This window comes from Bos taurus, chromosome 6, assembly GCF_002263795.3.
Source record: "Bos taurus isolate L1 Dominette 01449 registration number 42190680 breed Hereford chromosome 6, ARS-UCD2.0, whole genome shotgun sequence".
Lineage (NCBI taxonomy): Eukaryota > Metazoa > Chordata > Mammalia > Artiodactyla > Bovidae > Bos > Bos taurus.
Genome location: NC_037333.1, coordinates 115,525,670 through 115,540,673, shown reverse-complemented (window position 1 = coordinate 115,540,673; position 15,004 = coordinate 115,525,670). Strand labels below are relative to the sequence as shown.

At 58.8% G+C, this 15,004-nt stretch overlaps 1 protein-coding gene across 3 annotated transcripts in view; it reads left to right on the top strand.

Moving 5' to 3' along the window:
- Window positions 1–15,004, top strand: part of RGS12 (regulator of G protein signaling 12) — a 114,924-nt gene that overhangs the window by 20,437 nt on the left and 79,483 nt on the right. For all 3 annotated transcript variants that reach the window (XM_024993717.2, XM_024993716.2, XM_059887839.1), the window contains exon 2: window positions 3,767–5,710. In XM_024993717.2, coding sequence (XP_024849485.1) covers window positions 3,857–5,710 — 1,854 coding nt within the window. In that variant the 5' untranslated portion in view covers window positions 3,767–3,856. The remainder of the gene's footprint in view (window positions 1–3,766; window positions 5,711–15,004) is intronic.

Genomic DNA, 15,004 nt, shown 5'->3' with positions numbered 1-15,004 from the left:
GATGCTGGCCTGAAGGAGAGGGGAGGGTGCGCACTGCTGGGGGAGGGCTGGTCGGGGTGGGGTGGGGTGGGGTGGTGGGGGCGGGGTGGGCTGGTGGGGTTTGTCTTCTCTGTAAAGTAAGAGACAGGCCACAGGGAGGGGACAGCCGGGCCCCCGGGTGGGTTTGGGTGGTCGTGAATGGCTGGGGGAGACTGTCAGGCTTGACGGGGGTGCTGAGGGCCCTGGGGCTGCGAGTGTGACTTTGGAGAGGGGCGGAGAGCGTGGTGGACTGGAGTGGGCGCAGCAGGTGGGGCGGCGGGAGCAGCTGTGGGTGGGAGAGGTGGGGTGGCTGCGGGGGCCTGCAGTGGGGTCTCTGGGGTGCAGGATCAGCGTGAGGCCAGGGAGTAGCATGTGGACATACGTGACCTTGAGTGGGGCTGCTGGCGCGAGCAGAGGCATGGAGAAGGCCCAGGGTGGGGCATCAGGGGGACGAAGGTGCCGGGGACAAGGGACAGGGCCTGGGTGGCTGGGTGGGCGTAGGGGCAGGGTCGTGTTTGGGTGACACGTGGCTGAGAGCTCGGGAAATGGGGTTGGCGCCTAGGAGAGAGTTCAGCGGGTGGTCAGGCCACGGGGTTACCCACATGGGGGCTTTGCATTCAGAGAGGAAGCGGGTCCTCAGGGAGAGGGGACAGGGATGGGGAGCCGGCAGCAGTGATCTGCAGGGAGCACAGTGGTGGGGGGGGTGCCTCCTGGGTCGCCTGGGAGCTGCCGGCGGGGCTGCGGACACCCTCAGAAGCTGCTGCTATGGGGGCCTCTGGTTCCTCGACCCCTGCCCAGGGCTCTTCGCAGGAAGGGACCTTCCCTCCTAACAGTCCTATGTCTGGCCCCGTCCAGTGCGTGGCAGGCTGCTGGTGACACCGATGAACAGGTGACGGGCCTTACTGATGCCGGCGGGTGTGGAAAGGGGCCCTTTCAGGGTGAAAGCTGGGCAAGGGCGCTGCTGGGTGGTGGCCTCGATGAGCGCAGCCGCCTGTGGTCTTCCAGGGCCCTGGGTGGTTCGGGCCCTGTGGCTGGGGGAGGCAGATGCGCTGGAGTGGCCGTGGAGCAGGGCTGGAATGGACTGGGGGATGAGGTGGCTGGGGCACAGGGCGGTCAGCATGCATCTGGTGTGTTTCCGGGGCTGTGTGTGTGTGTCCCCGAGGGGTGTCTGGGGAAGGCGGTGCCTGGTGGGTTTTGGTGTCAGCAGCCAGGGTGGTGGCTGGAGGCCCCTGCTGGGAAAGGGTGGCGCTGGGGGTGGGTTTGAGGTACAGGGGTCTGCTGGTGGTCTCCTCCCAGTACCGCTCTGCTTCCTCTCGGAAGCCCTTTGTGTGGGGAGCGGGGAAGCCCAGAGCAGCAGGTTCAAGCCCACCTCTGACGCTGAGTAGTTCTGCAGCTGAAGACAAGTTACTTCTTTGTGCCTCTGTTTCCTCATCTGCAAAATGGGAATAACAGTCACACCTGCATCACAGTGACATCTTACACACATGCCTGCCCAACTATGAAGCTCCCAGACAGCCCTGCCAGGAGCCCAGAATCAGCGTCTCTGGGGAAGCCTGTGTGGAGGAGGGGCTGCTCCCTCCTGGAGGCCCCCGGGGGCCCACCCCCCACCTTCCAGGCCAAGCGCTCTGCTCTCTGCTGCCCTCATCAAGGCCTCTCTCTGACTCCCACCTCCTGTTTCCCTCTGACGATGACCCTGTGGTCATGTCCTCCCTGACCCTGTGAATCCAGGGGGACCTCCCTCCCAGGACCCTTCCCCTCATCACATCTGCAGGGTCCCCTTGGCCTTGTGAGGTGACAGGCTCCAGGAGTCTGGACGTGGGTGGCTCTGGGGCGTGTTTCAGCCCACACCCCTTTAGGAGATCCGGTGGGAAGAGTGGAGGACAGTACATGGCAGACTGATAAACACACCTTCAGTGATGGGCATTAATTCCAGTCATATTTGAATGGTTAATTTGGCATCACTCAGATATTAAATAATGTGGTGATTTAGGGCTTCCCTCATAGCTCAGTTGGTAAAAAATCCGCCTGCAATGCAGGTGACCCTGCTTTGATCCCTGGGTCGGGAAGCTCCACTGGAGAAGGGATAGGCTATTCACTTCAGTACTCTTGGGCTTCCCTTGTGGCTCAGCTGGTAAAGAATCCACCTGCAATGTGAGAGACCTGGGTTCGATCCCTGGGTTGGGAAGATCCCCCGGAGAAGGCAAAGGCAAAGGCTACCCGCTCCAGTATTCTGGCCTGGAGAATTCCATGGACTCTATAGTCCATGGGATCACAGAGTTGGACACGATTGAGCGACTTTCACTTCCACTTTAGAAATAAATTATTCTTTGTTCATCATAAAGTAATTAAACATACATCCTGCAGACCATTGTTCTGTCATGCCTGAGGCTGCCCTTGTAGTCCTATGATAACATGCTTTCCCTTTTGTCCAGCTCTTGCACTTTTTTGGTGGGGAGCATCAGTTACTTTGTGTTAGGCTTCTGTTACTGGAAACTGTTTCCCAAGACCTGAGAATTTCTTCTGACAATGTTAAAACAATTGTTTAAAAAACATACACTCTTTAAAAAAACATGTTCTATTATATCTTGGATCTTCACAGTATAATTTACTCAGTGTGTTGCTTTTGGAAGTGAGCTTTAAAGGGTTTTGTGAGGAGAGGGGTCCTCCCAGTGGTCCTGACTGCCGTCCTCCGAGAGGCCCACGTGTGGGGCTGGCATCCAGGAGCTGGGGTGTCGGGAGGGCCCCCAGCACCCCCACAGATGGGGGCTCCCTGTGCCTCCATGCTCTGTCTGTGCTTACACCCTCCACCCTGGGGCTGGATTGAGTGCCCAGCAGAGGGGCCTGCAGGGCCGGCCCCCCAGTAAGAACCCTGGCTCTGAGTCTGTGACAAGCTTCCCTGGGCGCACGTGTCTCTGGGGGTCCGTTGTGTGTCCTCGGGACGGGGTTCTGGAAGCTGGGGCCCGTCTCCCCTGGACCCCACCCCCTCCCCCACTGGACCTTCTCCCATTGCTGGTTCTGCTTTGCAGCTTCTCGCTGTGATGGATTGGAGCCAAGAGGACCAATGTGCCCAGTCCTGCGCGTCCTCCTGCTGGAAGCCGGGGTGGCCTTGGGGACCCCAACCCGGGTTTGTTCCTGGTGACAACCAGTCCTTTTCACTGTGCAGTCGTCCCTGTGGGACAATTAAGTACAGATTCCCGTGCTCTCCTTGCTTGTCTCGTCTGTTCCGCGGGGTGGCCTCCATCCTGCAGGACTTGTTTCAGGCTGGTGTGTTCTCTCCACACCACGCCTTGTTCAAAATCAGTTACTGGAGAGAGGGTGGCGGATGTGAGAGAGAACCAGCAGACGGCCCTTCCTGGGGGCGGACTTGGTGTGGACAGCAGTGGTGATCGAAGCCAGGCTGGACTAGGGGTGGCCACTCCCCCTGGGGCTCTGCACTGCCCCCAGGGCGGGGTGGGGGCCCACCAGGGCCCTGGGGGTCCCAGGATGCGCCTCTCTGCGTCCAGACCCGAGGGGGCAGCTTCTGCTGGAGTCCTGTGCTCCTCACACTGTGAGTGGGGTGGGCCGAGGTGGGGGTCGGAAGGACAGAAGGCCTGCCCCTCAAGGGGGCCCCTTGGGCTACACAGCGACCGTGCCCCTCCTGCGCATTGACCCCGCGGTGGCTGCGCTGGGGACTGTGCGTTCGAGTTTAAGCAAGCACACCGTACAGGGTGCGATCTTCAACAACCAGCTCTCTCTTCTTCCTCCGCAGGGCACCCCTCCGAGGAGACCGGACTGGCTGCTGGCAGCCTCGCGCCATGGGCCGGCCGGTGGGGTGAGCGATGCACCGGGCGCGGCGGACATGTTCCGAGCGGGGGACCCGGCGCCCCCGCGCCTGCGCAGCGTGGAGGTGGCCCGGGGCCGGGCCGGCTACGGCTTCACGCTCTCGGGCCAGGCGCCCTGCGTGCTCAGCTGCGTCCTCAGGGGCAGCCCCGCCGACCTCGTGGGCCTCCGCGCCGGCGACCAGATCCTGGCCGTCAACGAGATCAACGTGAAGAAAGCGTCCCATGAAGACGTGGTGAAGTTAATCGGGAAGTGCTCTGGGGTCCTGCACATGGTGATCGCGGAGGGCGGCGGCCACCTGGAGTCCTGCTCCAGTGACGAGGAGTTCGGCTTTTACGAAGGAAAAGGCTGGCTGAAGCCCAAGCTCGACTCTAAGGCTTTAGGAATAAACAGGGCAGAGAGAGTCGTTGAGGAAATGCAGTCAGGAGGGATTTTCAACATGATCTTTGAAAACCCTGGCCTTCGAGCCAGCAGTTCAGAGCCTCTGAAGCTGAAGCAGAGGTCGCTTTCAGAGTCGGCCGCTGGCCGGTGTGACCTTGCCTGTGAGAGTGCAAGTCACCCGCACCCCAGCCTGCCTTCTAAGGAGGAGACGCCCAAAGCGGGCAACCATGGTTCTGCTTTCGGCGCGGGGCTGGAGGCTCCTGAGGACTTTGGGCTGGATGCAAGTATTCTCAACGTGGCCATGGTTGTGGGCTACCTGGGCTCCATCGAGCTGCCGTCTGCCGGCTGCAGCCTGGAGTCGGACAGCGTGCAGGCCATCCGCGGCTGCCTGCGGCGCCTGCGGGCCGAGCAGAAGATCCACTCGCTGGTGACCATGAAGGTCATGCACGACTGCGTGCAGCTGTGCACGGACAAGGCGGCCGTGTTGGCCCGCTACCCGGCCGAGAGGCTGGCCTTCAGCGCCGTGTGCCCAGACGACAGGAGGTTTTTCGGGCTGGTGACCATGCAGGCGGGCGACGACGGGAGCCTGGCGCAGGAGGAGGATGGCACCCTGCGCACGTCCTGCCACGTGTTCATGGTGGACCCCGACCTGTTCAGCCACAAGATCCACCAGGGCATCGCCCGGCGTTTCGGGTTTGAGTGCACGGCCGACCCCGACACCAACGGCTGCCTGGAGTTCCCCGCGTCCTCGCTGCCCGTGCTGCAGTTCATCTCCGTGCTCTACCGGGACATGGGCGAGCTGATCGAGGGCGTGCGGGCCCGGGCCTTCGCTGACGGGGACGCCGATGCCCACCAGAACACCAGCACCAGCAGCAACAGCGACAGCGGCATCGGGAACTTCAGCCCCGAGGACAGGAGCAGCCGCGTGCTCGTGGTGGACCTGGGCGCCGCCTCCAGCAGGCACGGCCCCGGCGGCGGCGCCTGGGAGGGCACAGGTGGGAGGGGCCCCCAGCCCTGGACTGCCCCCTGGAACGGGGCCTTCTGTCTCGACCCTGAGGGGGCCCCGTTCGAGGCTGCCCCGCAGGCTGACAGGTGCCGGGACCTCGGTAAGCACCTGGGGCCCGCTCCGCACGTGGAGGGCCCCCCCGGCCCCCTGAGGTGCCCGGTCCCGCCCTCCCGGAGGGGCGCTGTGGGCCCCGGCGGCGGCTCCAGCCAGCGGTGGCTCCCAGTGCACGTGCTGCGGCAGTGGCAGTGTGGGCACGTCAGCGACCAGGAGTCTTACACCGACTCCACGGACGGCTGGTCCAGCGTCAACTGTGGGACGCTGCCCCCGCCCATGAGCAAGATTCCCGCTGACCGCTACCGCGTGGAGGGCAGCCCAGCCCAGCCCCCGCCCAGCACCCAGCGCAGGGACTGGGCCAGGAAGGCCCTTGGCGTGCAGAACATCTTCGGCCCCCATCGAAGTGTTAGGAAGACCAAGGAAGACAAGAAGGTGAGCCTGGAGGCAGGGTCGGGGAGGCGAGCGTGGTTCCTGACTCGGTCAGTTACTGATGGACGCTGGCACTTGCGTGGCCCGCTTCCTCCCGCCCGGCCCGGGCGCCTCTGGAGGCCTCATGGCACCTCCCTTGGGTTCACTGGGGCTCTGGGTGGGGCCCAGGCGGGCGTCGGGTGGGACAGGCGGCAGTGGAGGGGCAGTGAGCTCCCGGTTGGGGTGAGGCCCTCCTCCCCGCTTCCCATCCTTTCCTACTGCGGTGGGTGCCATGGGGGCAGGTTCTGGACGCTCAGCCTGCTCCCTTCAGGACAGGGAGCTTCCCCACAGCGTTTCCTCCACGCAGGAGGTGCTGCTACGAGAAGCAGCAGCTGAAGCCGCCGCAGACAGCTCAGGGAGGCTTGGACTGTGCGCGTGATCCCTTCAGTTCAGTTCCGTTCAGTTGCTCAGTCCTGCCCGACTCTTTGCAACCCCATGGACTATAGCCCGCCATGCTCCTCTGTCCATGAGATTTCCTAGGCAAGGATACTGGAGTGGGCTACTGTTTCCTCCTCCAGGGGTCTTCCCAACCCAGGGATCAAACCTGCCAGAGTTGGCAGGAGGGTTCTGTACCATCTGAGCCAGACCGGGCCCAGCAGGTGCTGGCAGGAGGGCGGGATGCGGGGCCCCGGTGCTGGCGGGAGGGCGGGACGCGGGGCCCGCAGGTGCTGGAGGGAGGGCGAGACGTGGGGTGCGGCCGGAACAAGGGGGCTGGCTCGCCGCTCAGCTGGTTTGAGAGGAATTCTTCTCAGAGGACCTTTTTGGTTTGAAGTGCCTCTTCTGCGTTTGTTCACACCTTTGTTCCCAGAAGCTGAAAATCCCGGGAAGGTGCTGGTGGGTCGGGTGGAGTCAGAGTAGAGGAGGGGGTCAAGACCTGACCCCTTCCCAGGTCTGACACGAAACACTTGAAAGAAAGCTTCCAGACAGAGGGTTTGGAAGTCCCTCAGGGTTTTCCCTCCCTCGACGCCCGGGTGGCCCTGTGCTGTGTCTGAGTGCAGACCCTGCCTTTATAAACACGGCTGTGATCACAGGGCCTGAGCACATCGCCACAGTGGCCGGGCTCGGGGGTTCTGCCCTCGAGGGCCCCTCCCCCAGCTCCAGGGTCTGAGCTGCCTGGCTGGGGCCGCCTTCCCACCCACTCCCGCTGGGCCACCTGCGGCATGGACGGGTGGACGGCAGCTTTCGCCTGGGCGTCCCCGTTGGGTCGGGGAGGGGCTGGGGAGGAGAGGCCCCGGAAAGTGGCCGAAGCGTTACCTGAAGTATGGGCGTCGGCCCTCTCTCTGAGTGCGTCCCCCACGAGGGGTTCCTCTCCACTGCCGCTGTGCCGGGGAGCCGTCACTGACAGGAGCGTAGGGTGGACGGCAGTTGCCTCACGTCTGTCTGCTTGGTGGGAAGTGCCCGTCGGCCCCGTCCAGCTCCACGCGGTCTCAGCTCCTCGGGGACAGAGGTCTGACCTCAGGGACCCTGAGACGGTGGTGCTGTGCTCGTCCAGGCAGGTGACTGGTCCTGCAGGGGCTAAGGACTTGTCTGAGGCCAGCCGTCAGGATGAAGCAGGTTCATGATTCAAACCTTGGGCTTCTTTCTATTTTTCAAAAGACTGTCTTTTGGAGCCGTTTTAGGTTTATAATGAAACTGAGGGGAAGGCACGGCGTTTCCTCTGTCCTCAAAGGTGCACAGCCTCCCCGCCGTCCCGTTCCCCCCCAGGGGGACCTGGTCACCATCAGCAGACCTGGACCCCACAGTTTCTCCTAGGGTCACTCTGTGGTGTGTGTTCTGTGGGCTTGCACAAGTGTATGAGGACGTGTCTTCACCACTGTGGGTCATGCAGAGTGGTTTCCACTGCCTTGAATCCCCTCCGTGCTCTGCCTGCCCCTCCCTCCCTCTGTCAGCTCCGGCCATTACTCAGGCTTTCTGCGGTCTGCACTGTCCCGCTCTTGGAGAATGCCAGCTTAGCACCGGCACGTAGCTTTTTCAGAGTGGCTTCTCTCACTCGGTGACGTGCCTTTAAGCAGAAGCCTTGTCTTTCTGGCATGCCAGCTCATTTTCCCGTGGCACCAACAATATTCCATTGTCTGGAGGCATCACAGTTTGTTTATCTGTTCCCCTCCTGAAGGACACTGTGGTTGCTTCCAGGTTCTGGCAGCTCTGAATAAAGCTGATCTAGACACCTGTGTGCAGGTTTCTGTGTGGGTGTAAGTTTTTGACTCCTGTGGGTCAGCTCCAAGGGAGTGAGGTTGCTGAATTGCAGGCTCAGGGTATGTTCTGCTTTGTAAGAAAGTATCTTCCAAAGTGGCTGCACCATTTTGCATTTCTGCCAGCAAGGAAGAAGGTTTCTGTCGCTTCAATTCTGGCCCTGATTGCGTGTCGGAGTTGAACGTTTTTGCCCTTCTGACACTTGTGTAGTGGTGTCTCGTTGTTCTAACTTGCATCTCCCTGATGACATGTGATGTTGAATGTCTTTTCCTGTACTTGCTTGCCATCTGGGTATCTTTGGTGAGGTGTCTGTTAAGATCTTTGGCGCATTTTTTATCAGATTGTTTGGCCACACTGCACGGCACATCTCTCTCGACCAGGGATCAGACCCAGGCCCTCTGCACTGGAAGCGTGGAGTCTAAACCGCTGGGCTGCCAGGGGAGCCCTGAGTCTTGGATTGTTTGTTTTCTTACCGTTGAGTTTTAAGGGCTGTTTGTTTGTGTTGGATAACGGTCCTTCATTACATGTGTCTTTGCAAATATTTACTCCCGTTCTCCGAGTTGTCTTCATTCTCTTGATACCCTGTTTCACAGAGTAAAAGTTCTTTATTTTGATGAAGTCCAGCAGCTTGTCAATTCTTTCTTTGACGGATCGTGTCTTTGGTGCTGTGCCAGACACATCACTGAACCCACGGTCACCTAGGTTTTCTCCTGTGCTATCTTCTAGGGGTTTTGGGATTGTTTGTTTTACACCGACGTCTGTGATCCACTTGGAGTTAATTTTCTGAGGGTGTGAGGTCTGTGTCTAGATTCAGTTTTTGGCTGTGGACGCCTTGTTCCAGCATCCTTTGTAGAAAAGACTATCGTTGTTCTCTTGTATTATCTTGGACCCTTTGTCAGGGACAGTGGTCTGCACTTAGGAGGGTCTTGGACTTCTTTTTAATGTTCTTTCACCTTGAACAAAAATGTAGTGAAAAGGAAGGTGTTGGCTATTGCTGCTTACACTGTAACAAAAGAACGAAGCCCTTGGCGTGGAAGGGATGTCTCCAGAGCTGGGGAGTGGCGACGAAGCGCTCACTGTTTGCAGTCTGCTTTATCTCCTTATTTGACCTGAATGGGGATGCTGTGAGCTCATCATCCTACTGATAAGGAGAGTAGGGTTTATGTACATCCAGCGACTTACCAATAGTCAGGTGGCATTCATCTTGCGATGTGACGGACACACAATTTATCTAAGTAGTAATAAATTGTAGTTAGTAGTACAGTAATAAATAAGTAGTAATAGATTGTACGTTACTGCAGCTCCAGTCTCTGGAAGTGTGTCCATTGCTCTTTGCTAAGTGGGTTCTCCTCATTTTAGCACAGCCTAACCCCACAGCCCCGGCTGGAGTGGCAAAAGCTTCCAGGGTCCTAAGCTGGGGCTCCTGGTGTCCCTCCTGGCCTGGCCTGAGCTGGCGTGAGGCTTGTCTGCATCAGCAGAGGACAGGCCAGGAAGGGATGGAGGCCGGAAGTGCCAGAAATGCCAAGAGGAAGAGGCATTAGGCGTGGGAGAGGGAGATGCCAGATAGGGCAGCAGGCCGGGTGGGTGGTGTCCGGAATTGCTGTCAGCTCGTCTCCACGGAGACTGTGGCTTCAGTGCCTTACTCTGTGCAGAATCAGGCTGCGTCCTCAGGGTCCGGCCAGGAGACAGAAAACACGCCTGCGATTTGAACAGAGAGAAGTTCTCAGGAAGAACCAGACGAGAGTTGGCTCACAGCCAGGGGAGCGCGAATGGAACCCTGCGGAGGAAGCAGCGGAGGGGGCAAGGGCAGAGACTCAAAGCCCAGGGGGCGGGCCTGTGGGGCGGCAGGCTGGGGGGCGGCACTGGCTGCTGGGGAGCAGGCTGCCCTGGGCAATGGCCCTGGGAGAATGTGGCCACGTTGGCACCGCGGGAACCAGCACGGCCCTGCAGGCAGAGTGCTGTCCGCACGACCCAGCTCCAGCGTCCGACGCAGGCGAAGAAGGTGCTGAGTGCTCAGTGCTGAGAGGGAGAGCCAGGGACGCCGGCCCCGCCCCGCCTCTGTGCCCGCTGCTGCCCTCCCCCCAACTCCGTCCCCACACAGAGTCCTTGTGTTTGCTGATGTTCATGAAGTGGCTTTTCCGAGCAAATTTGGTCCAGGGCCTTCTTCGTTGTATGTGTCCTCGAGGCCTCGGCGTGTTTCACGTAGATGTGAGCGGCTGACCGCGCAGAGGTTCTCCCGCGTGCCTGGAGCTGGTCAGTCTCGGTCTTCGCAAAGGGGCCCGGTGCGCGTGGAGCCTCCGTCACTCCGCCGGGCACCTGTCAGCTGCCTCGGCCTTCGCTCCTGACAGGCGGGCTCTGCTCTGCTAGCACAGCCCTGGGAGGGCACAGCTCTCCAGGGCCCCGAGGAGCTCTGCATGCCCCAGGGGACTTCTCACCAGCTTCTTTTCAGCCACCTCTGCCGATTGTGCCCCTGAACGGGTAGCCTGTGACCAGTGAGGGCAAGCAGGCCTGACCCCAGGCTAGGAGGGGCCCCCGAGGGGTGCGCGCTCTGTCTCTCTCTCCCCTCCACCCTTGGGTGCTCATGATTGCCTCCATGTCACGCTCAACAGCTCTTTGTGTTAAATGTTCCCGTTGGAACTCCTGGCACACAGCCTTTCTATTCTGTCTGCACGAAGGAAGCCAGCTGTTAGCAGGACTCTTATCACTGCCTTTGGTCAGCAGTCGGTCCCCAAGTCCTGTCACCTCTGTGTCCAGACGGCCCTCTCTTCATTATGCTGCTTTACCCGGGCTTTGTTGCTGTCTCCTCGTCCTGTGTACGCTGGCTCAGTCCACATCTCAGCTTTCTGAGACCCTTTCTGCTGTGAAGCCTGCAGGGAAAGCGTTTTCTGACTCTTGCCCGTGCAGGCGGACACCTCTCAGGCGTCCTGAGGCCAGTGTCTGAGGTCAGCTGCCCCAGAGAGGCTCGGGTAATGCAGGAGGGGAGGCTTTCAAGGGTGAGTCATTTCGAAACTGGCAGCAGTGGTCGTCACCAAAATACGATTGAATAAAACGTGCTTGTTGACAATGGAGTGAAGACTGATGTATTTTCACACGGTAGGCTACATGCGCTCATTTACAAGTGATGGATCTCAGTCTGTTACACAGGACTTCACGTGGCGTGGCCTGAACCTGTGGGGCTGTGCTCTCCGCTGGTCGGCCTGGGTGGGCTGCCCAGGGCCGGCGTGGAGGCTCCCCCTTCATTAGGAGCCGTGTTCCCAGTGGTGTTGTTTCCATGGTCTCACGTGTGCCTGTGCTTGAACTTGAGGTTGAAGACAGCTGCTCCGCAGGGGTGAGACAGCGGCTGTCCACATTCCAGCCTGCAGGAGGACGGAGTAGGGGGCAGGAGGGGTCTGCGGGAGTGGGGGGTGGGGGGTCTGCGGGAGGGGGGGTGCGGGAGGGGGGTCTGCGGGAGTGGGGAGCAGGAGGGGAGGTCTGTGGGAGTGGGGGGCGGGGGTCTGCGGGAGTGGGGGGCGGGGGGTCTGCGGGAGTGGGGGGCGGGGGGTCTGCAGGAGTGGGGGGTGGGGGGTCTGTGGGAGTGGGGGGCGGGAGGGGGGTCTGCGGGAGTGGGGGGCGGGGGTCTGCAGGAGTTGGGGGTGGGGGGGGTGGAGGCCAGGCAGAAGCTGCGGGGACCCTCTTGGTGCTCCTCATGGGCCCGGCCTCGTCACGTGGCTGCCCCTGCTGCAGGGGAGGCGGGTGTGCAGCCAGGTGGGAGGTGGGTGGGCGGAGCGCCACCGTGGGGACAGCCCTCACGGTGCAGGGAGCGGGAAAGCCGGGCACGTGCATGTTTAACATGGTCCCGCTTTTGTGTAAAGCATTTCAATACCCCCCAAGTAAACGTATGCATTTCAAAGCGCACACATATTTATGTGTAAAACATAGAAGAAACGGAAGGGAGACACTTAGTCCTGGTCACCCAGGGCAGCAGGGGAAAACTGGTAGGGTCCTGGACGCTGGAATTTTATTTTTTTGTTGTTTCGATTTTGTATTGTGGGAATTTGAACATGTTTTACTTAACTAAAAAGAACACATTTGAAGAAAAAACTTAAAATTATTTTAGTAATTATTTATTTATTAAGAGCAGAGTGAGGATTGGTGCTGGAAGCAGTATCGGTACTTCTGTGGCTTTGCTAAGGACAGGCTCATGCGTCCTCCCGTGAGGACAGTATGGGATTCAACAGACTGACCTCTCTTCTAGTACAATGAGAGGAAGTTTTAAAATAGACTGTAAAAAAAATCAAAGTCTAGAGTACACTGAAAAGGCTGGGCGAGGCCCCTGAGATTTAACTGCCTCTAAAAAGAGCGGCTTTGATCTCCCCTCCTTGTAAACAGTGCCCTTGCTCAGCGTCGCCTGGCTCTCTAAGAGTCAGTGGTGGAACGATGGGGAGACTCAGCTGGTCTGGGAGATAACAGGGCCCGCCCCGCCCTGCCCCGCCTGCCGGCCGGTGGAGGTACCCTGCTCCGGGAAGGACGCAGGGACAGGATGTGGGGATGCGGGCACTCAGGAACGGGACGCAGGGACTCCGGGACGGGATGTGGGGATGGCATGCCGCGGGGACGGGACACGGGGACATGGTGGAGGGGGATGGGACGTCGGGCCCCTCGGCTTTCTGCGCTCGCTCATCCCGCACGAGGCGGTCCTTCCGACCTCGTGCACCCTGTGCTCCCCACTCCGGCGGGGAGAAGTGCTCGGCCCCTCCTGGACCCGGCGGGGCAGGGCTGCCAGAGGAGTTGGACGCAGTGTGGAGCACAGAGACGGGAGGACACCCAGGTGGAGCAGACAGGCAGCAAGGGAGCCCGCACGTAGCAGGGCCGCCGCCTCCTGTTCTTTGGCTTTAGACAGTTGCCAGGAAAAGGGAGGGTGTTCCCAGCTAAGTGGCCACCACACTCCTGCCAGAATCAGAAGGGTTTGAAGTGCTTGAATCCCGTATTGATTAGTTTTGCTGTTTCTTAAGCTTTAAAAAGCCTCTTGATGAAAGAGGAGAGTGGAAAAGTTGGCTTAAAACTCAACATTCAGAAAACGAAGATCATGGCATCTGGTCCCATCACTTCATGGCAAATAGATGGGGAAACAGTGGAAACAGTAGCAGACTGTATTTTTCTGGGCTCCCAAATCACTGCAGATGGTGATTACAGCCATGAAATGAAAAGATGCTTACTCCTTGGAAGGAAAGTTATGACCAACCTAGACAGCATATTAAAAAGCAGAGACATTACTTTGCCAACAAAGGTCCGTCTAGTCAAGGCTATGGTTTTTTCTGTGGTCATGTATGGATGTGAGAGTTGGACTGTGAAGAAAGCTGAGCGCCGAAGAATTGATGCTTTTGAACTGTGGTGTTGGAGAAGACTCCTGAGAGTCCCTTGGACTGCAAAGAGATCCAACCAGTCCATTCTGAAGGAGGCCAGTCCTGGGTATTCACTGGAAGGGCCGATGCTAAAGCTGAAACTCCAATACTTTGGCCACCTCATGGGAAGAGTTGACTCATTGGAAAAGACTCTGATGCTGGGAGGGATTGGGGGCAGGAGGAGAAGGGGATGACAGAGGATGAGATGGCTGGATGGCATCACCGACTCGATGCACATGAGTTTGAGTGAACTCTGGGAGTTGGTGATGGACAGGGAGGCCTGGCGTGCTGCGATTCATGGGGTCGTGAAGAGTTGGACACAACTGAGTGACTGAACTGAACTGAAGCTTTAAGTGGCTTTATAACACAGTGTCTGTAACTTGTTCTCTGATACTGCTATCACTTCAGAGAGTTAGCCTTATTATCTTCACCTGCAGTTCATCATGTTAGCTATAAAATTACCCATTGTGTGAGTATTCCACTACCACGCGTGCACACACCCACACACACACACTCACACACACACACACACTCACTCACACACACACACTCACACACACACACACTCACACACACACTCACACACCCACACACACACACTCACACACACACTCACACACTCACCCACACACACACACCCCACACACACACACAGTCACCCACATACACACCCACACACACACACTCACCCACACACACACACTCACTCACACACACTCACACACACACACACTCACACACTCACCCATACACACACACACACACACACTCACACACACACTCACACACTCACACACACACACACTCACCCACACACACACCCACACACAGCCATTAACAGAATGACAGACGATGCTTTGGTGAACATTCTTGCACACGTCTCCAGGTGTGCATATGAAGGCAATTCTCAGGGTCTGTCCAGAGAATGGAAGGCTGCTTTGTGGCTCTGCAGCAGGGCCGAGTGGGAAGCCTTTGGTCTCTGTGTTCCTTCGTGTCGACAGTAGACGGGTCTCTGGGGCCGGCGCAGATGGAATCACTGACGGACAGTCCTGCCCGTGTTGTGTCCCGGTGCCCAGTCCTTGCCCTGGAGCGGCGAGAACCGTATCCGGCGTCACCCTGCACGCCCCCAGTCGGGTCCAGGAGCTCAGCAAGGCCTCAGCACGCAGAAGCGCGCTGTTTTCCCGACAGCCCTGCGCCTGCTCCTCTCAGAGCTCAGACTGCCCGCACGCTTGCGACACTTGCCTTCGTGAGGCTCCTCCACGTTCTGCCAACCTGTTCGGGTACAGTGGCATCTCGCTGTGGTTTCTCTTTGTGTTCCCTCGATCACAAAGATGATTTCCTCTTTTTCGAGGGGCCTGCTGAAAACGGCCCATGTTGCTGTTGGGCTGTCTTCTCTGATTGGTAGGAGTTACAGATTCTGGCTGTTACCCTCCGCCAATTACGTACAGTCCCTGAGTGCTCTCCCAGCGTTCCACATGCCGTGTCACCAACAGAAGTTCCTGACTTTGATGTTCTCCAGCTTCTCAGCCTTTCTCTCGCACTTTTGATTTAACACATTGACTACTATCCTGAGCTCTGAAAGATTTTCTCCTTTTTCCCCCTAACATTTTATGGAGGGGGTGACAAGTTAATTCTTCCCTCTGTGTGGACAGCTGGCTGGAGCACTGAATCCATGCTCTCAGGG